The 21,687-nt window shown below is 39.3% G+C and overlaps 1 protein-coding gene across 5 annotated transcripts in view; it reads left to right on the plus strand.

The window, feature by feature from the left end:
- Positions 1-21,687, plus strand: part of AFF1 (ALF transcription elongation factor 1) — a 199,198-nt gene that overhangs the window by 118,012 nt on the left and 59,499 nt on the right. For 4 of the 5 annotated variants that reach the window (XM_053666356.1, XM_037132414.2, XM_037132416.2 and 1 more), the window contains one exon: positions 21,050-21,094. In XM_053666356.1, the coding sequence (XP_053522331.1) occupies positions 21,050-21,094 (45 nt within the window). The remainder of the gene's footprint in view (positions 1-21,049; positions 21,095-21,687) is intronic. The other variant, XM_053666357.1, reaches the window with a different exon arrangement.

A 21,687-nucleotide genomic window follows, 5' to 3' on the forward strand; every position in this document is an offset into this window, starting at 1 on the left:
TCACTAGCAAAGTGAAATAAAGAAAAATATACAGGGAACCAACAGTGAAAGGAACGAAACTGGGACTCAGATCAATAGTTTGGAACAGAAGGAAGAAATAAGAATTCAAAAAAAAAAAAATGAGGAAATGCTTAGGAACCTCTGGTACAACTTTAAATGTCCCAACTTCTGAATCATAGGGGTGCCAGAAGAAGAGGAAGAGCAAGAAATTAAGAATAGTCTGGGAAATAGAGAAGCCAAAGAGCATAAATGTAATGAACTGTGGGTGGGGGCAGGGATCTAGAGGCAAGGGGAGGCAAGGAGGTGCAGGGCAGAGGGAATGCAGTATAAAGGGGAGCAAAAAAATGGAACAACTGTAATAGCATAATCTATAAAATATACTTAAAAATCAGATGCTTACAAAGCACTTAATAAAGTACAGCACCCATTTGTGACAAAAAACACTCAGCAAAGTGGAAGTAAAGGGAGCATTCCTCACATAATAAAGGCCATGTATGAGAGACCTAGAGCTAACATCCTGCTCAGTGGGCAAAGACTAAAGTTTTCACCCTAATATCAGGAACAAGACAAGGGTGTCCACTTTCACCACTTCTATTCAACATAGTTTTGGAAGTCCTAGCCACAGTGATCAGACAAGAAAAAGAAAGAAAAGGTACCCAAATTGGAAAGGAGGAAGCAAAATTGTCATTGTCGGAAGAGGACACGATAGTGTACATAGAAAACCCTATAGACTTCACCAAAAAACTACTCCACCTGACACGTGAATTTGCTAGATCAGAGGGACACAAAGTCAATATTCAGAACTTGAAGGCATTTTTGGACACCAACTGTGAGCATCAGAAACAGAAACTAGGAAAAAAATCCCATTTACTATAGCAATCAGAAAAATAAAGTAACTAGGAATAAACCTAACAAAGGAGGTAAAAGACTTATACTCAGAAAACTGTACAACACTGAAGAAAGAAATTAAAGAAGACACAAATAAATGGAAGCATATACTGTGTTCACATATTGGAAGAATTAGCATCATTAAAATGTCCATACTACCCAAAGCAATTTATAGATTCAACACAATCACTATCAAATACCAATGGCCTATTTCACAGATATAGAACAAATATTTCAAAAATTTATGTGTAATCATTAATGGCCTGAATAGCCTCAGCAATTTTGAGAGAGAAGAACAGAGTAGGAGGGATCACTGTACCTGATATCAAACTATATTACAAGGCCACTGTAATCAAAACAGTCTGATACTGGTATAAAAACAGACACATAGATCAGTGGAACAGAATGGAGAACCCAGAAATAAATGCAAGTTTTTATGGTCAATTAGTATTTGACAAAGGGAGCAGGAGCATAAAATGGAGTAAAAATAGCCTCTTCAACAAATGGTGTTGGGAGATCTGGACAGCTACATGGAAAGAAATGAAACTCAATCACCAACTTGCATCATACACAAGAATAAACTCAAGATGGAGAAAAGACTTAAATATAAGTTGTGACACCATAAAAGTTCTACAGAAGAACATAGGCAGGAAAATTGCAGATACTCCACACGGCAATATACTCACCAATATGTCCCTAGGGCAAGGGGTATAAAGGAAAAAATAAACAAATGAGACTACATCAAATTAAAAAACTTTTGTGTGGCTAAAGAAAACATCAGCAAAGCCCTGGTTGGTGTGGTGGCTCTGGTTTTAGTACTGGTCTTCAAACCAAATGGTCGCCAGTTTGATTTTCAGTCAGGGCACCTTCCTGGGTTGCAGGCCAGGTCCCCAGTTGGGGATGTGCAAGAGGCAACCAATCAAAGTATCTCTCACACATTGATGTTCTTCTCTCTCTCTCCCTCCTTTTCTCTCACTCTAAAAATAAGTGAAACTTCTTTTAAAAATCAGTAGAATAAAAAAGGAACCAACCATAAGGGAAAACATACATGCTAATGATACTTCATACAAGGATTTGGTCTCCAAAACATAAAAATCTCACGTGGCTCCACACCAGAAAGACAAACAGTCCAATTAATAAATTGAGCAGTCGGAGCTGCAGTATCTCCCTCTCTCCTTCCCCTCTAAAGATAAATAAATAAATAAATAAATAAATAAATAAATGAGCAAAAGACCTGAACAGAGACTTATCTAAGGAGGACATACAAAGGGCCTATGAGCATATGAAAAGATGCTTAACATCATTAGCTGTTAGATAGTTGCAAATTAAAACCACAATGAGATACCATTTCACACTGGTCAGAATGGCCTTCATTAACAAATCAACAAGTACTGGAGAGGGTTAGGAGAAAAGGGAACCCTAGTGCACTGTTGGTGGAAATGCCGACTGGTGCAGCCACTGTGGAAAACAGTGTGGAATTTCCTGAAAAGACTAAAAATGGAACTACATTTTGACTCAGCAATTTCACGGTTGGGATTATATTGTAAGACTCCTGAAACACCAATTCAAAAGAATCTGTGCTACTCTATGTTCATATCAGTGCTATTGACAACAGCCAAGTGCTGGAAACAGCCTAAGTGCCCACCAGTAAATGAGTAGGTTAAAGAACTATGATGCATTTACACAATGGAATACTGTGCAGCAGAAAGAATGAATTCCTACCCTGTGTGACAGCATGGATGGAACTGTAGAGCATTATGCTAAGTGAAATAAGCCAGGTGGTGAAAGACAAATACCATATAATCTCACCTATAAGTGGAACTTAATCAATTAAACAAACAAATGAGCAAAAGAAAAAAAAAAAAGAACCAGAGACACGGAAGTAAAGAACAAACTAAAGTGACCAGAGGAGAGGGTCAGGGGCATAATGGAGGAAAGAAAGGGATGGGTCAAGGAACACGTATAAAGGACTGTCAGACAAGTACAATGGTGTGGCAGTTGTCTTTGGGAGCTGGTGTTGGGTGGGGCAGGGGAGAGCAATGGGGATGGGAGGAAATGGGGACAACTGTAACTGAACAACAAACAATTAAAAAAAATGCTCACGATACCCTTAGATCAGTGACTGGCATGTAGTAAACACTCTGTTTAATAAATAACTATTATATCTACATCACCATCATAGTTATTTTTAATGTTGTCTCTATGTGTGAGTAAATGTAGTGAATTTACCTCTTTGCCTTGGCATGGAATCTGCAATTTAGATGTTTTTTTTTAGACTTGAATGTTAAGCTAAGGCTTTAAAGAAATGTAAATGGGATGTGATGTTCCTAAAGGATTATGCTGTGGGGTTGGAGTATTGGGGTTCATTTTCCTCCACCTTTATTATTTTTTTAATTTTTTTATTGATTATGCTGTTACAGTTGTTCTATTCCCCCTTTCATTCCCCTCCACCCTACCCCCCCATCCCCACCATTACCCCCCCTTTAGTTTATGACCATGTGTCTCAAGTCCTTTAGATTCTATATTTCCCATGCTATTCTTGCCCCCCCCCTTCTATTTTCTATCTACTGTCTATGCTACTTATTTTCTGTACCTTCTCCCCCCTTCTCCTCCTCCCACTCCCCTGTTGCTATCCCTCCTTGAGATCTTTATTTCTATGTTTCCACTCCTGATCTAGCTGTCCTTTTAGTTTGCTTTTGTTTTAGGTGTGGTTGTTAATAACTGTGAGTTTGTTGTCCTTTCACTGTTTGTGGTTTTTTTTTTAACTTCTTTTTCTTAGATAAGTCCCTTTAACATTTCATATAATAAGGGCTTGGTGATGATGAACTCCCTGAATTTGATCTTATCTGAGAAGCACCTTATATGTCCTTCCATTCTAAATGAAAGTTTTGCTGGATAGAGCAATCTTGGTTGTAGGTCTTTGGATTTCATGACTTGGAATACCTCTTTCCAGCCCCTTCTTGCCTGTAAGGTCTCTTTTGAGAAATCTGCTGACAGTCTGATGGGGACTCCTTTGTAGGTAACTGTCCCCTTATCTCTTGCTGCTTCTAGGATTCTCTCCTTCATTTTAATCTTGGCTAATGTAATGATGATGTGCCTTGGTATGTTCCTTCTTGGGTCCAACTTCTTTGGTACTCTCTGAGCTTCCTGGATTTCCTGGAAGTTTATTGCCTTTGCCAGATTGGGGAAATTTCCTTTATTATTTGTTCAAATAAGTTTTCCACTGGTGGCTGTTCCTTTCCCCCTTCTGGTACCCCTATAATTTGGATGTTGGGGCGTTTCAAGATGTCTTGGAGGTTCCTAAGACTCTCCTCATTCCTTTGAATTCTTGCTTCTTGACTCTTTTCTGTTTGGCCTTTCTTCCATCTTTAAATGGGGCAGTTCTACCTGACCTACAGGGCTGCTGTGAACATGAAATGGGATCTAGCTGCCTACCATATAGTAGGTTTGGGATGACCCACTTTCCCTTAAAACACATGACAATAAAAGCAAATTCACCCTGTAGGAAAGTTGTTTATTACCTGTTTTTAGGTTGTCTTTATTGCCTTTACAACTATGTTTAAAGTCACCAGGATACGAAGAAGTGTCCTAATGTTCTGGGGTGGTTTGAGGGTATTTCCCAGTTGTTTTGGTGAAATCACAAATTTCTGTGTCATGGGTTTAATTTTCCTCAGATTTTAGAACATGATGCTTTTAAAAACGAGATTTGAATAAATATTTTGTGCCACTAACTGAGTGCCTGCTGTATTTCCAGGATTCTGGAATTACATTAGTTATAGTGAGAACTGCATGGGGCCAGCTCTCAGTTGTATTGGGGCCTCATGACACAAAATGGAAGAAGAACGATGGCTCTGAACCACAGGTCACATAGCATTTCGTGCTCTGAGTCACAGATGCAGTTAAAGATAGGCACGAGTGGGCATATTTTCATGTGATTTGTGACTACTTCCTGAATCTGATACAGAGGACGGTGACACTTGTATAAATTAATAAAGCAGGATGATTTTACCAGGAAGGGAGTCAAAATGTTCCAAGATATCCATTCAGATTTCATTCAAAGAGTATGGATTGATACGTGAATGTCTGAGAGAACAGGGGCACCAGTCTTCATTTTATGTAACTTAGTGTGAGTTAGGAGATACATGTATACTAACACATGAAACCCAGAATTTCATACACTTTGTTACTTCAGATGAGGACAGGTAAAAAAGTGAGTTGATCATAAGGTGATTTAAATAAAACAGTGCAGGTACTATTACAATAAAGTGTCAACTGTCATGATATTGTGAAAATGACTGAAGTTTGGGTAAAACTATTTTATACTATATTTTGAGTTATGGAGGGGGGAAAAAAGTTCAGTTGGAGATGGAACAGTGTCATAGAAGATAGATAAGCTTGAGGCATGGAGTGACCTAAAATTTTTTCTTGTCTCTATGAATGAAGGACCTCTTCATGCCTGAAGAACTTCCCTCAGTTCAGAATTAAATTTCTCCATTATTTTCTTTCCCCTTCCTCTACTCGCTCCGTCCAACTGGTTCTTAATACATATTTCTGCTACTGACAGCTGCTACTCCTCCAGCGAATAGCATACATGTGGAAAGTTTTCTGGAGTGGGGAATGTCTTTCAGAAGGCTTTTATAATAGCACTTTTTGAAACTTATTTCTGACTTTGCCAGTAGGTTGTCCTGCAAGTTATTGCTTGGTGTACAGGATTTGAAGGAGACTTGAGCTGCACTGTATGTATTTGAACATTTTCAGAGGTGAAAATAGTACAGGGGATATCACAATATGATAGAGAATCATTATGTAGTAATGTTAACATATAGCTGATTTGAATAAGACTGTTACAGCCTGTGGTTTATTTTGTTTGCAAACAATAATTATTTACTGGTTGGCACTGTGGGATAGATTATGGCATTCATTCTTAAGAGCAAATCTGATGGCAGAATTTCAGAATAGACTAATACTCAATATTGCTCTAGCAGTTGCTTTAGTAAACCGCCCCCCCCCCCCCCAGGGTTCGGCTTTCTAGTGGACCATCATTGCCCTGTAGATCAGCAATTTTCAACCTTTTTCATCTCATGTCACACATAAATTTATTTACAAAAAAAGGTACAATTTTGATTCATTCATACCAGATGGCTATTGTGTTGGCTGTTTTCTTTCTTTTCTCTCTCCCTTTCTCCCTCTTTCTTTCTCTTTCTTTCTCTCTCTCTTTCTCTCTCTCTTTCTCTCTCTCTCTCTCTCTCTTTCTCTCTTTCTTTCTTTCTTTCTTTCTTTCTTTCTTTCTTTCTTTCTTTCTTTCTTTCTCTCTCTCTCTCTTTCTCTCTCTTTCTTTCTTTCTTTCTCTCTCTCTCTCTCTTTCCCTCCCTCCCTCCCTCCCTCCCTCCCTCCCTCCCTCCCTTCATTCCTTTTTTTTTTTTTTTTGACAACCTAAGGGAAAAAACATCAGTGCCCCCGACTAAATAGTCGGGTATTGCATGCTTTAAAATTCTGTGGCACATCAGTTGAAAATCCTGCAGCACATTGGTTGAAAATTGCTGCTATGCACTGTACAGGAACAGTTAGGGAGAAAGGCAGTATTGATACAACTGGTCTTTGCTTTCCCCACCTAATTATGCAGCTCTTCCCAGGGGAAGCTTTTATGCTCCTTGTCTTTGTTCAGTGTGTGGCTTGACAGGGGTGGGTGGCCTGCAGGGCTGAACCCTACAGTTTATCAGCACTGGCCTGGTGGACAGCACCACAGCCCCTGCCCCAGCTCCTCCATCCTCCTATTTCCCCAGGACCCAGACAGGATTCCAGCCTCTACCCATTACCATATTTTCCATGCATTAGTTAATGCAAAGTTCACTAGAAACATATTGCAGCCACCAGTGTTCAGTAGATGATGGCTTCTTCAGAGCTGGAGAGACTTCGGCTGTTTCAGGGTAAATTAGAGGGAGGTGCAAGCAAGGGTTGTACTATACATGTATTAAAATATATGAAATTTGTTGTCATCTATTCCTTTAGCATTCCCTTCCCCATTCCAGAGGAAGTTTCCATAGACAGCCACTAGGTAAAAATTGTGTTTGGGTGATGCTGTGGAGAAGTGGGAAAGCTTAGAATGGAAGAAAGAGGGAAAAAAGACAGACTTCTGTGCCGTGGTAGGATAGTATAATATAATAATCCAAGTGATGCCTGTATTTTGTTGAGAATGGACTGTGTACCACGCACTGTGCTGAAGCCCTTTCCATGCAGTGAGCTCAGAAGTTGGTCCCTGGCAGATTTGTAACTGGAAGCTGGTGTGCGAGACTTGGAACCTAGCCAGCTCGTAAGCACTACCCTGTAAGGCCAGAACCATTGCGGGTGACTTGGAGAAACACCTGAGATTTTTGAGAATCCTCCAGTTTGCAAAGTCTGCTCAAGCTCCTTCCATAAACTACATTAAGACTCAGTTTAAACTTCAGAAGAATTACTGTGTCATCTGGGCAAATAGCAAGTGATGAGGTATGGTGAGAAGTAGGATGTAGGTTATTGAATTCACATTTGTGGCTAAGCAGGATTCCAAATCCATGTGTGTCATACACTTTCAGGGCTATCATGAAATCCACAGAGTCAAGGACCTTTTGGGTGTATTTTTAGTGGCTGTATCAGCCAGTCTTTTCTGCCTCTATAATAAGTTTTAGGTAGAGACTTGATGAAAGTAATAGGTCAGCCTTTACTTTGTAGCTGGAACTCAGTTCCTATAGATTGTCTTTGAAAACGTGTTTCTAATATGTCAAAATTAGTTTGGCTAAAAAGAACTAGAATATCTACATAGTGAAGTTGAAATGCACTGAATATTGTTCAGTACTTAGTTGATTATTATTCTGATCATCATTCCAATTTTTATTTCCCATTGATGTGCTAGATAAAAGGTAATTATGCAGAACATATATACTACCCATAAAGTTTTAATTTTTTAAAAAATGTTACTTTTTTTCTGATGCATAAAATCACAATATTATGAACTGCTTTAGTGTTAGTGAGTAACTTCAGTAAAATACTAAAGTGACTATGTTGAGGGATAAATTAAAAAAATAAAATTCATGATGTTGTAATTAAATGTACTTCTCTTTCTACCGCACGCCCCCCCCCCATAGATTTTTTTTTTTAGGTTTGTTGCCATTGGTCCATGCAGGCATGCATGTATTCATAAGGTTGGGCTGTAATATGAGCATGAAAATTCTCTTACCTACTCCATGAATAATGCCTTTATATCTTGTCTTACTAATATGTATGCACACATGATACCTGGTAGTAGAATTAGTTGTATAGAAAATTATGGACTAAATGAGGTTTTTAGTTTAGGCACATTTTCAGGGATGATTGTGCAAACACACTACTTATTAGGTGGGGTTTAAAGGAACTCCCACTAGTGGCTGACATATATTTGGCAACATTCACTATCAGCTGCCTTAAATCCTGTAGATTTTTATATTGACTTGTATAAGCAAAGGTTAAACCATTTAGGAGGTTTGCAGGGAGATGGGAAGAGTAGAGGATTGCCCATTTCATAAAGCTGTATGTTTTTAAACTATGAGCATGGTGCTTTGCACAAGTCAAAACTGCCAAAGGGACAGATGTTGCCAATTTCAAATGTACAGGGGGAAGGCAAATATTGCTAAGCAACGGTGTACTTGCGAGAGCATTTTTAGGAGCAGAGCCAGGGGAGTTGTGCCTTGGAGCACTCGTAGCTTCTTATGGCTCAGTACTAGGGAAGAAATGAAAAGTTCTTTCCTGTGAGGGCCGCCATTGCAGCCAACAGCACAAAAGACAGTGACCTAGTGGCACAATTAGGGGCTGCCAAAGGGATGTATGAAAACAGGAAAGCTTGTTTACCATGTAGGAAGGCAGTAAGACATGTTGAAAAAGGTAAGTGCCCCACAGTGTACAGCTGCCCCATAGTATGTACAAGGAAGTGCAAGCCTGAAGTTCAGGTGGGGAAGAGGAGGCAGGAGAAGGACCTCAAAACAACACCAACACCCCCCCGCCAGCCCTGCCATTTTCCCACTTCTTTTCCTTTCTCCCTCTCTTTTTTTCCTGGTGAGGGCTAACATCAAAGAATGATCTAAGAACCTCTGTAGTTCGGTGCCACTGTGTGCGCAACCTTATAAACAAGGTAAATAAGCTTTCCAGCCACGGGTATTCAGCCCCTCCCATGTCCCCTCCCTTGGTATACACTGGGTAGGCAGCAGACAGGTGGTGTGGGGTGGCTTTCTTTTCCCTTCAGCTGCCACTAGAGACTTGGACTGCCTCTTGAGATTTGCGTGGTTGTTGGTTTGGATTATGGATTTTTCTTTCTCTCTTCCCTGTTTCTCTTTCTCTCTTTCTAATGAAATAATGGAGTAAGAATAGAGAAAATATAATACTGTACTTTTGTATCTGTAAAAATCGCAGCATATTTTTGGAAAATGTGTTTTAAGGAGATTAAAAATATTTTAAAATAAGCAATTCCTTACCACTTTGATATTTTGGTCCATCTTTTAAGCTCTGATCTTAAATTTCTAGATAACTCAGTATATGTTGATGGTGTCTTTTGTCTTCCTAAAGTAAAGGTATAAATTGAAGATATCGGCAGTTAAAAGCTTAAATATGTGTGTGTATACACTCGCTTCCACCCCCTCTGCCCTGCCCTCCCCTCACCCCCAGCTTTATTGCCTCGTTTTTGTTTTTCAGCAGACAAATGGAATTTAAGTCAGATTTAAAAGATTGTGTAACTCCTACCCAATTATAGTAGTATTGATTTCTGCTGGTCTAGGAATATTTCAGAGTAGTCATACTCCAGTACAGGCAGGTATAGTGGATAACTTGTAATGTTATCTTTATGGGTCTCATTCATTTATTCAGCGTAGTTTGTGGTCACATAGTGTGTATCCGTGGGGGAGGGTAAATTTATGAGATGAAAATCTAGTTAGAGAAGGTGACAGTGTTTCCACTTTTCTCTCGGGAGATAAAATTTACTTATTTTAAAGTTAAGAGTAGTGAATCTTCTGTCATCCAGGAGAGAGCTGAGAAATTGGGCAGAGATAATGAGAAAAGAAGGAGAACCCTCAAGTTGTATATTGCAAACTCTTCCTTGATTGACTTGAATTCAAGTAATACTGTATGGCTTCTTTTTTATTAGGAAGTATGCCGTAAAATATGTTGAAGAACCTGTTACCCCAAATTTAGGAAGTAGTAGAATTTTCTAGAATTACATGTGTGACTTAAGTCCCACATATGTAATTTTTTTAAGCCAGTGTTCTAGTTAAGTCCAGAAAAAAATTAGGTTTTTTTTTTCCTTCAGTAATCTTTTGAGAGAATTGTATTAAGGAAACAACTGTTTCACATTGAGATTCCTCTTAAAAGTTTTACCAAAAACAGAGTAAAACACATAAGACTTATCTGCTCAGGAGCCAACCTAAAACTTTTCAGAGAGCTTTGTTTGTGGTGATATACCTAATACTCCACATTTGTGTATTTTTACAGAGGATTTGGCTGTCAACCAATTAAAGAACTTAAAGTTGAAGGAGGATCTTTTAAAAAAAATGGCACATGCCCCTCCCCCTCAGCCTTCCCACCCCCCAAACCGGCCATGTGATTCTGATGGTATTAGAGAGTGAAATGGGCTCCGGAACATTCTCCCAGCAGGCTGTGTGCCAGGCGTGTGCATGAGCCCAGAGAGCCACAGTTGGATTTATGTGACAACTGAGAGAATTGACTGCTGCTTGTTTGACTCTCCCATCATTTAAATGCAGTTTTCAAAGTTGCTTTTATTGCTATTACAATGATTGCCTCTATTTCATATTTTCTTTTCTGTGGCACCTAGACTCTGTACTCTGGAAGGGTTTAGATTGGAAAGGCAGAAGCAGGAACTACAGTCGATGCAAGAACATTGGGGAGTTTTGACAAATGTGGTTGAGTCACACTATGCCTTCAAACTCAAAGTTGGAGATGTGGGGCAGGGCTGTAGAATAAAATCAAAAGAGTACTTTTAAATTTCTTCATCATGTGTGTGTCAGTGTGAAGGGATGAGATGGGCTGGGGGACTTTGAGAGAAATATATTGAGATGGATAAAGATGCAAGGAGAGGGCTGCTGGCTGCTTCCTGTCTTCAACATGGGTATAAACCCACTCTTACTTTCTGAATTTTGGTCATATATGCTAGGGATGCTCACACAAGTTTTAAATTTAGCAGCTTTAGATAACATTTATTTTACTAGCAAAGAAAATTTCTCCTTGGCACATTTTAATATCTATTTCAAGAAATTCAAGAATAATTTTTTAATATTTATTTAACTGCCCAACCCCTTATATTTATAAAAAATAAAAAATACTGACACTTGTTGAGTGACAAAATATTCGTTCAAAACTTTGCTCTTAAACGAATTTTCACTTTTCTTCAGTAAATCGGTTTATCAGATGAGTTTTCCTGGAAGTCTGATGTAATTTGTCTACACTTTCAGACCAAATTCACATACAAAGGTAATGCAGGACAAAGAAAAGACCAAGTCTGCCAGAGAGTCAGTGGCGTCACTAAGCTTTTTTTTATTTTATTTTCCTTAAAAGAATGGCTGAATCTGGTTTTCAATAGAGTAGAGGAAAACAAAATAAATTTAGGTGCTCTTTGATGATAGGATTAAGTAAATGATTTATAACCATAACATCATAGTATTAAATGAGTTGTACTTTTCACAGAATGCTCTTTGGCCCTTTTATAGACCCTGGCAAGTAACCTGGTTGTTTGTTATCGACATTAAAGCCAAAAAAAGAAAAAAGAAAAGAAATTTACTCATTGAGAATTAAGATATAAGGGCAAGGCCATCTCTATTTGCTTTCTCTCCTCTGTGTTTATTAAAGAATCAGTAGTCCCCAGGGTAGTTTGAAGCTTAGATTGTTCCCTCAGAGTATATATCCCTCTAGCCTACTGCTCCAGTAATTTTCTTTCCCTCTCCCCCCCCTGAGGTCTGTTTTTTGTTTTTAAAAATCATCAATGTCAGGAGACAGAGAGCCAGCACCTAGCCCAGAGAGGACTGTTGGGATTACTGCTATAGTAAACCCAGGATAAAATCTTCAGGTCTTTTCAGACAAAGCATGGATTAAGTGGTTTATCTGATTCATATGACTTCAGTTTCTTTCAGCCTCATCCAGAAACTGATGGAAAGTTTTTTTTTCTTGTGACTCTGTAGTCTCACCTTATACCCAGCTCTGAAGAAAAAAATGTCCAGGCACCCTATGAAATATAAAATTAGACATGGTTCCTGATCATAGTTTGTCCTTGAATTTAGTAGACATATATGCTCAAAGAAGGAGCAGTGATACAGGTTTATGCATCTATAAATCTGGTCATGGTTGACAAAGTAATTTAATAGTGTTATTTTAGACTCAGAACCATCAGTTACCATGATTTTTTAGAGAACACTTGTGTGTCTGGGTATGTCTGTATAAGGCGCGGGGGTGGGGGAGAGAGAAGGCTGCATGGGACGGAGTGAGCGAGTGACAGAGCACTGTCAGACTGCAGTTTAACACCTTTTCTGCAGTGAAATATTTTCATTGAAAAGGCACTCATGCTTTGCAAATTAATGCACCCACTCAAAAATAAAATTTAAATCCCTCCTAAAAAGGAGGTTGTTTTAGTAAGAATTGTTTGTGGAGGGGGAGATGAATCATATAGTTAGGCCATTTGAAAGAATTTGTCAGTGTGTCATCACTGGAGTAGAATCAGCATCAAGACTTGTTTTTAGTGGTGCCTTTTTTTTTTAAAAGATTTATTTATTTATTTATCTTTAGAGGGGAAGGGAAGGAGAGAGGGAGAGAAACATCCATGTATGGTTGCCTTTTGTGTGTCCCCTGCTGGGAAGTGGCCTGCAGGGAACTGGCCTGCAACCCAGGCATGTGCCCTGACTGGGAATCGAACCTCGATTGTCTGGTTCTGAGGCCCGCGCTCAATCCACTGAGCTACACCAGCCAGGGTGCCTTTTCTTTTTTTAAGCAGTGGTTTTTAGCCAGTCTTCATGGTTCCTATGCCCACAGTGGGCTTCATGGGGTCTCACATGACCTTTTATCAAAGGCATGATATTTTACAGTTTAGACCAGCAATTTTCAACTTTTTTCATCCTATGGCATACATAAACTACTATATTTTGTCATGTATACTGCACTTTTTTGCCCAGATTTTTGAGGGAAGAAATAAGGATGTACATTATACATGGGTACAATGATTACATAACATGGACATAATAATCCCAGGTATAATGCACACAAAAATGTGGGTGTACACTGTACACGGCAAATTGCAGTATTTACTAAAATTCTGCAGCACAACAAAAAATATATTTTTTGCTGATCTGAAAAAAAAAAAGGGCATACTTTTGATTCATTCACACCAGACAGCTATTGTTTATTGGCTGTTGTCATATTTTTATTTGACAATCTAAGGGAAAGAGGTCAGTGTCTCTGACTACATGGTCAGATATCGCATGTTTCAAGAATTCTCGTGGCACATGGGTTGAAAATGGTGAGCGAACATATTGCCTCCAAAATATAGAAAAAATTTTCAGAATTCACTTATTCTATACTTTTTAGCAAGCTCATGTTTCTGGATTTTGTTGGAGATGCCATGAGATCACAAAATCAAGATTTATTTATTTCATAAATATTACTTGCATTTCTACATTAATCCAGAATTATGCTAAGGCCCTGGGAGGAGACAGAGAGGAATCAGCTCCAGTCCCCACCTGCAGAAGCCAGTCTAGAGAAGACAGGTTAGAACAGTATGGCTCACCTTTCGGAGCTGAAGGTGATAGGACGGTCAGGGGAAGGAAGGCTTCAAAAAAAGGGCAGCCTGTGTTTGTGACATGCCCGTTTTCACACTCTCTGGTCTTTTCGAGTTGCTTCTGTATGAGTGCAACTGCTTGGCTTTTTCACAGTACATTTTCGTTGGATGATGACTGTAGGTGACCTATAGATTGCTTATCATTTTTAAATCATCTCGGCCTTTATCAATCTCTTTTTTCCTCTCCTTGAAAAATTTATTTGGAGAACTGTAGAGATTTCTACAGTTAGCATATAACACTAACTGTTAGTCTTCACATGTCACAGACAGTTTGGTGTTTAAAAGAAGCTTCCAGGGTCCATATGACTAATACTTTATTGCCTTTTAGGAGTTTATCACCTTTAAAAAACTATGTCAACCCTTTTCATTATTTGAAAATATTTGGGAAGACATGGAGGGTGTTTGATTTTTTGAAGGGATAATTGAACAAAGTCGGTTTTCAATTTATATAATAATACTGTTATTCTTTAAGAAAACTGTTAAGAGTATCTTGTTTTCTGTTTTCTAACACATTATCCCTCCTTCCATATTAACAACCTATGGCTTTCTTTTTTTAAAAAAAAAATATGTACTCACCCTGTGGCTTGGTTGGAGCATCATCTCATACACACAAAGGTCACGTGTTCGATTTCTGGTTAGGGGACTGACTTGAGGTTTGATCTCTAGTTGGAGAGTATACGAGAGGTAGCCAATCGATGTTTCTGTCTGTCTGCCTCTCTTTCTGTTCCCTCTTCTAAAATCAGGAAAAAATGTTTTGGGGTAAGGATTTAAAAAAGGCTAAAAAGAGAAATCTGTACTATGAGTGTATCCATAAATCTGTCTAGAGCTTTTTAAACTTCTTATCTTAAAATTCTGGGTGTGGCTAGTTGTCCAGAGGGTGTGATACTTCCAAAGAAGCACTGCTAGTGCCTTTCTCAGCTGCAGCAGGAACACCCAGGCAGTATGTGTGTATCCTTGGAATAGGTCTAGTCATCTGGGTAACTTGCTATGTGTTCCCAGAATAAAGTTAATTTTATGTCAAAACCTTGTTGAGGCAGGCCTTCTGGTTTCCTCCTCTAATCTGTTTCTTGGAAATACTGATTACAGTATCTTAATGATAAATGCTTGAATTTATTTGTGTGGCATTAGCTTTAACAGGTATTGTCTCATTTCTTCCTCAGAACAATCCTGTGAGGATTTATGTGTTTCAGATGTGTCTGCTTAGTATTTAAGAGTGACTGATCAAAAGAGAATTCCCGCCACAAAAATAAATAAATAAATAAAAATAAGCACCCCCTCTTTCGAGGACTATATAGTCTAGTTTGGGAAACAAGAGTGAACCAGCCAGCAAATACGGGGCCACGTTTTGAGAGCATGGGTTTCCCCCAGGAGCACCTCACTGTCTGTTCGGGGAAGTTGACTGTAAATCTGCGAACAGGTCAGTGTGCTGAGTGGTACCTGGGGCGAGCCCAGGGCACCAAGCAGGAAACTGGGGCATACGCAAACAGGTGTGTCCTGGGGAGTAGAAAACTGCGCAGAGGAACGCTAATAGAAAATAAAGCAGATGTGGCAGAAGACATTGAAGTGTATTTTGAAAAGATTTTTATCCCTAGTTTTTTTTATCTCAATTTAATTTTTGTTTTTATGAATAGATAACATATTTTGTAATTCATAAATTAAATGACAAAAAGACATACAGTGAAGGTCTCCTATTCTACCCCCCAGCCACCTAGTTTAATTTTTTAGAAATGACTTCTAATGTGTTATTCCCAATAGTATTTTATGCATAATAAGTAACTCCACAGACATGTTCTTTTCTTACTGTTACCTTTCATTTACAGAAATACTGCATCTTAGTTTTCTTTTCCTCCTATTAACAGTGTCTTAGAGATAAATCAGTGTATGAAGAGCCTCCCCTTTGTCATAGCTGCATAGTTGTTTCTGTGGAAGCTGCAGGTACTACAGTTCCCTCAGCCAGTTACCTATATATGGGCGTTTAGATGGTTTCCAGTATCTTCTATTTTCAAATTAGGCTGAAGTGAGTAACTTGTACATAGGTCTTTTGTACATGTAGCAGTTGGTGTTAGAAGTCAGATTGCTGGGCCAGAGTATGAGAAACTAGAATTGGTGACTGTCACCAAATTGCTATCTTCAGAGTCTGGGTTGCTTTACCTTCTCACCAACCAGAGTGTTCCACGGCTCAGGGACTGAATGTCTGTTTCCCCGTCTGTCTCTCACAGTACTGTCAGTCCTGTTGTCAGTCCTTCGTTCTGTGTTTTGCCAATCTGATATGTGAAATAGTTTCAAAGAAGTATCTTAATGTTTCTAAGGGGAAAACAATGCAAAACAGTTCTCCTTTGTCCTTAGTGTGCTTATTTCCATGTAGTTTGTTAATTAAGATGTTAACTTATAATTCAGACAAGCAATAGTGTTTAGTAAGTCTTTAAAGCTTTAAAAATTGGAATTAGAAACTTACTGTCGTATTTTGAGTTCTCTGATGGAACACATACCAGCAAGCAGCATGTGATATGTGATTCAGCAAGGCAGCACCATCCCCTGCTATACAGCATTTGTAATCTGGATGCAGCAGAGACAAAATGTGCTGTGCTTTGACAGGAAAGTAGGTACAGCCGTGGGAGCACATGCAGTTTCAGGAGGAATGGAGTCAGGGAATGTTCAGGTTTTACATTTGACCTTCATACCAACCCTCTGAAGCGAGTCAGATTGGAAATGTTATGCCTTCCTTGCCACGAGGAAGTAGTCACAAACGAGTTGAATCTCATCCAGGACTGCAGAGCCAGAACTGGAATCCAAGATCTTTGGCTTCCTTCCTCAGCATGCTGCCTTTGTGCTCCCTGCAGTTTCTGGTTGGTGATAACTGAGCCTTTTTGAGAATTGCATTGTTATAAAAGTGCTGCTCTGTTGAAACTTGAGAGACTTAAAACACAGTATTGCGAGAGCTTCCTGGTCTCAGTGGTAAGGTATATTTCTTCAGTCCGGTTCTTTTTAGCTTATTAAAACAAACTGTGCCATGCTTAGAAGACATTCACTAACATATTTTATTTTGGAATCAGTGCATTTCCTTATGATTACACAATGCTATTCCAAGAGGAGTGAGAAATCAGACCAAGGCCAGCATCGCTGCCTCTTCTGGTCTGAAGTACCTGTCCTGAGGGATGTATCTAGATTTGATGGGTTCCTTTAGGGCAGTAGCTTTCTCCCCCTGCCAAGCTAATGATGGTGAATCTTATAATAAATGATATCAAATGGAGGAAATGTAGAGAGTTTAATGTGCTATCAGGTACAATATGTTGTCAATAAGGATTGGATTGGCCAAAAGGTCCTCATGGCTTTTCCATAAAAGAAAAGACAGATATTTCATTTTTACCAGTAAGTTTATTGATTTGGATATTTTGGGTATGTTAGTTATCTCCTGCTATTGGCTTCCAGTGGGTAGAGACTAGGGGTGCTGCTAAATACCTTCCAATGCATAAGACACCCCCACAGCAAAGAATTATTTAGCCAAAATTTTGGTAGTACCAAGAAACTTTGCAAACCACTTTCAACACATTCACTCAGTCATAGCACCTTCTCCATACACTTCATACATCTTTTTTTTTTTTGCATTTCAGTTGCATTTTTACCTTTCTTGAAGTAGTAAAGCATTATATGCTGAAAATGTTGCATATCATCTTCAATATTAAAATAGCTGCACAAAAATTCACCAGTTTTAATAAGTTTTTTTTTAAATGCACGCTGACATGACAGCTGTCACAATGCAGTCTAAGAAAATTGTTTCGAATGAAGTTAAAGACAACTAAGCACTACTAGAGCCAGTGTATGGAAAAAAACAAATGAACTTTTGGCCAACCCAATAGCTGCTGTCATTTAAAAAAAATAGAATTATGGTTCTTGTGTGTAGGCCGTGCCCCACTGGGGAAGTGAGGTGGCTGCCGGGGGGCTGGTCCACACACAGGACCGCAGGAAGAGAGTGCTGTCTCCTCTAGGCACCCGGCTACTGAAGTGGGACCAGCAGTGAGGTTTTTGGTTGTAAGTGCTTTGTGGCCTACAGCATCTTGAGTCATGCAACTAGGATAGACTTTTGTTGTTCCTTTTTATCCTCTCTTATTCATTGAGGATGTCTTACTGAAGATCTTCAGCCTTAACTCAGCTGTGCTTACGGGAGGCCGAATGCTTCCTTTTTGGCCACAGTGTGAAAGGGAGCCCTGGAGCAGGAGTGGCAGGGCTCAGCTGGAGAACCAGTGGAGATGGTGTATTTTCCACAAGGGATAAGGCCGCAGTGGTTTGTTGAACTGCCCCTCCCTTTTTGAAAAGTCTCCTGCCAGTGGCAGACTTGGAGGAGCCAAGTTGTACTTCGTTAAACAAGGCAGCCTCCTCTTCCAGGTCTTGCTCTGCAAACACATCCGAAATAGCTATACTCCAGTTTAAGAGTCTCCGATGTGGGGGAGGAGTGGAGCTACCGATCTCAGGTAGATGGGACACAAAATAGGTTCCACTGTACAGATGGTGTCCTTACCTCCCCTCTTGTAGATGCAGTTTTAAATGTACCTTGGTGCACCCAGAAATCTTTAGGGGTAAAGGAGCATTGACTCTAATTCTCTAACTTTCAGACAGTTCAGTATAGATGTGTGGGTGGGCAGAGAGAGAGAAAACTATAAAACATATGTGATAGAATGCCAACATTTGGGGAATTTGATGCATTTGTGGTAATTCCTTATACTATTCCTGAAATTTTTCTGTAAGTGTGAAATTTCTAAAGAAAAAGTTAAATATGTCTTAGCATTTTTCCATGCAAGTACATATATTTACATTATTATTTTACATCTGCATAAAATGCTGCTTGGTGTACTATAAAGCTTTTTATCTGGACTGCTATTATTGGTCATTTATTGATCATTTTCAGTTATTTGCCATTACAAACAGTGCTGCTTAGAGATCTTTAAATATGATGTACTCTCAGGTATTTGAAATGGCATCCCTAAACCCCTTTAAAATAATCCCACTTCTATAATGGACCTCATAGGAAGGTTCACAGTAAATTAACCAATTATTGCTTGAACCTAAGAACATATTCCGAATTTTTAATAGGTCATGTGGTGACTGTTTAGCAATATGTATCTTACTGTGAAACTAATAAACAATCAGCTATGGAAAAATGTCTTCAGTCCTGATTTGTCTCATGTGATAAAGATACTAATTTTGTTTTTTTAAGTTTATTTTTATTGTATTTTTTCCATTATCATTTACTCTCCCTCCCCCTTACACTCCATTCTGCCTCCACCGAGTGCCTCTGCCCCCACAGTCAGCACGGTGTTCTCTGTGCTCATGGGTCCTTCTTCTGCTCAGCCCCTCCACCCTGCATCCCCATGGCTGTCAGCCTCCTGTAGTTAAAGTTGAGGAAAAAAGGAGTCTTTTAGTGACATGACACGTCCTGGCTAGGTGTCGACTGCTTGAGTCATGAAGATGAGAAAGTCTTAGTGTCCTGAGGTTGTAGCCTTTCAGTCTCACTCTTTTGGAAGCAGTGGGCAAACTCTTTCCAACATGCTTCACTTTTTCATTGATTGCTAGATTTCTTAATCGGATGCCCCTTCTAGCAGCAGACTGTGTGAGGGGACCGTTTGACCAGAGTCCCTGTAGTCATGTGCTCTGTTCTGCTGATTCACCTTCAACTTCTAATTGTTCTTTTTCCTAATGATGCACGTGAAAAAGTGAGACCACTTTTCCCATGGAATATAATTACATTTTAACCTCAGGTCAAGACAGCATTCATTTCTGCTAAAATGCTTAGACATTAATCTTTGGTTGAGATTTTAGGCATCTGTTGATGGCTTTGAAAACTGTGAGGGAGTGAGCAGGACCAGTCGTTGACGTGCACGGTGCCTGAAGCCAGGTCGTGTGGGGCAGCAGATACAAAAGATAGCCGGGACTCCTGGATTATGCCTTGTAACGTCCAGGCCCCACCTCAAAAGTAACGAACTGCAAATATTTCAATAAAACCCATTCCATGAAATTTATGTGCTGTAAAAATGGACTCAGGCAGGTCAAATCACATTTGAATTTTGACATGTCCATCAGAGTCACTTCTAGGACAGTGTGAATGTCATATGTTCTTTTCTTATTTTTTTCTTCTTCCTGTAAGAATAAACTAAAATGAAAAAGAAAAAGAATAAAATGAAGGAAACAGACTTCTGAACTCTAATTCAGTCATTAGCAGCAGCCAATGCTGTATTACATTACACTCAAATTAGAAACAATGGCCAGGAAAAGAGCCCTTTCCCATCCCCCCTAGCGATGAGTCAGATGTTGCACCAAGCTGACCAGGAGGGCCAGTGCCTGCTGCACAGCAGTGGCAGCTGCGGGAGGGCGTGTGTTGTGGGGAACTTGCCCTGGGCACTTGGCTCATGAATTGGCGCACATCAGAAGTTACTGTTCCTTTGAAAACCATGAAGTCATGAGTTTTGTTTCATGTCTCTAGTTATAGGAAAAGCGTTTCTTTATTTTTTTGCTTTAAAAGATGTAACTTTTCCATTTTCTCTGCTGTTAAAAATATAGAGACTGTAAAATGACATTTCCTAGACAGTATCTCTGGTGGTATTGGCAGCAGCCAAACAATGGTTATTGTTTGTTTTAGCTGGGGTTAGGGCAGAAGTATAAATAGTGGATCCTTTCTCCAAGACACTGGGGGCAGACACCAAGACAGTGTCTTTCTCTGGGGAAGTATTGACTGTGTGTACATGTGTACAAATTTTTTAAGCATATCAAAGATCAAAATACTGACCTGAAGTGTAGCTACAGACATTTATTTTAAAATTAATATTTTGGCCAGTTCAAATATTACCAAAAAATTACCCTTAATTGGATGTTGGCCTCCTTACCGTATGTAGACTTACACTAAGGCATTCGGATCATCGCCATCTTTGTGTTCATTTAACTTGGCTCACTGGACGGATGTTGCTCTGAAGGAGCAAACTGTAAAGCACTGGTTTTGCTCTATCTCTTTCTGCCTCCACCCTGTTATATTTGTTATTCCCCTAGACTGAGGAATATCCTAAATTTCTATACTATACATATTTCTCACTGGAAACTTTTGACCTGGAAGTCATAATTAGTCTGTTATTGTATCCAGTAGAACCTCTTCCCCCTGATTAAGTCAGGTTCTCTCTTCTATTTTAGTTCATCCAGGGTGTGAAGTTCCTAATATTTTACAGGTACAAGGTGGGGTCCTAAGGTGATCCCACCTATGAGAGTGTTGCTGTGGTTAATACCAGCATCTGCCAATACTGTAATTTTTTGTGTGCTTATTTTTTTCTTCCTTTTCACTTTCAGCAGACCTATTCCAGTGAAGTCCATTGTGTTGAAGAGATTCTGAAGGTGAGTTTATCGTTACTGTTTCTCACTTGAAGAAATGTTTAAGTAGGAGGGCACATACCTAGTTACTTTGACTTCAGTGAAAAGTTGCCATTTAAAACCCTTTTATATAATCCCACCCCAAACATGTCCAAAAGCAAAATTACCAGAGCAGTAATGAAGGGAGTCTAAAAACACAGTGGAACTCATGGACAGATTTTATTACATAAAAATGACATCTTCAAACTGCAGGGCATTTGGACCAGAGTTTCAAGACCTCTCTCTCTCTCTCTCTCTCAAGTTTTGGTGGTTGTCAGACACTGGGGAGAGGTGCCTGCTTCCCAGAGGGGCAACTCCCTGCAGTGATGGAGTGAGGGCAGCATCAGTTGCTAACAAGTGCTTGATTTACACCTCTTGGTGGTCCTTGGGTGGCATCTCATGTGTATAGCCTTATCTTTAATGAGACCATACGTTTATTATTTAAGTTTTTTTGTTGTTGTTGAGAGAGAAAGAGGACAGAGAATGATTGATGGATTGCTGTTCTACTTATTGATATATCCGTTGGGTGATTCTTGTATGTGTCCTGACTGGGACTCAAACTCACAACCTTGGCATAT

Source organism: Artibeus jamaicensis, unplaced genomic scaffold, assembly GCF_021234435.1.
Source record: "Artibeus jamaicensis isolate MK-2021 breed Jamaican fruit bat unplaced genomic scaffold, CSHL_Jam_final contig_452, whole genome shotgun sequence".
Lineage (NCBI taxonomy): Eukaryota > Metazoa > Chordata > Mammalia > Chiroptera > Phyllostomidae > Artibeus > Artibeus jamaicensis.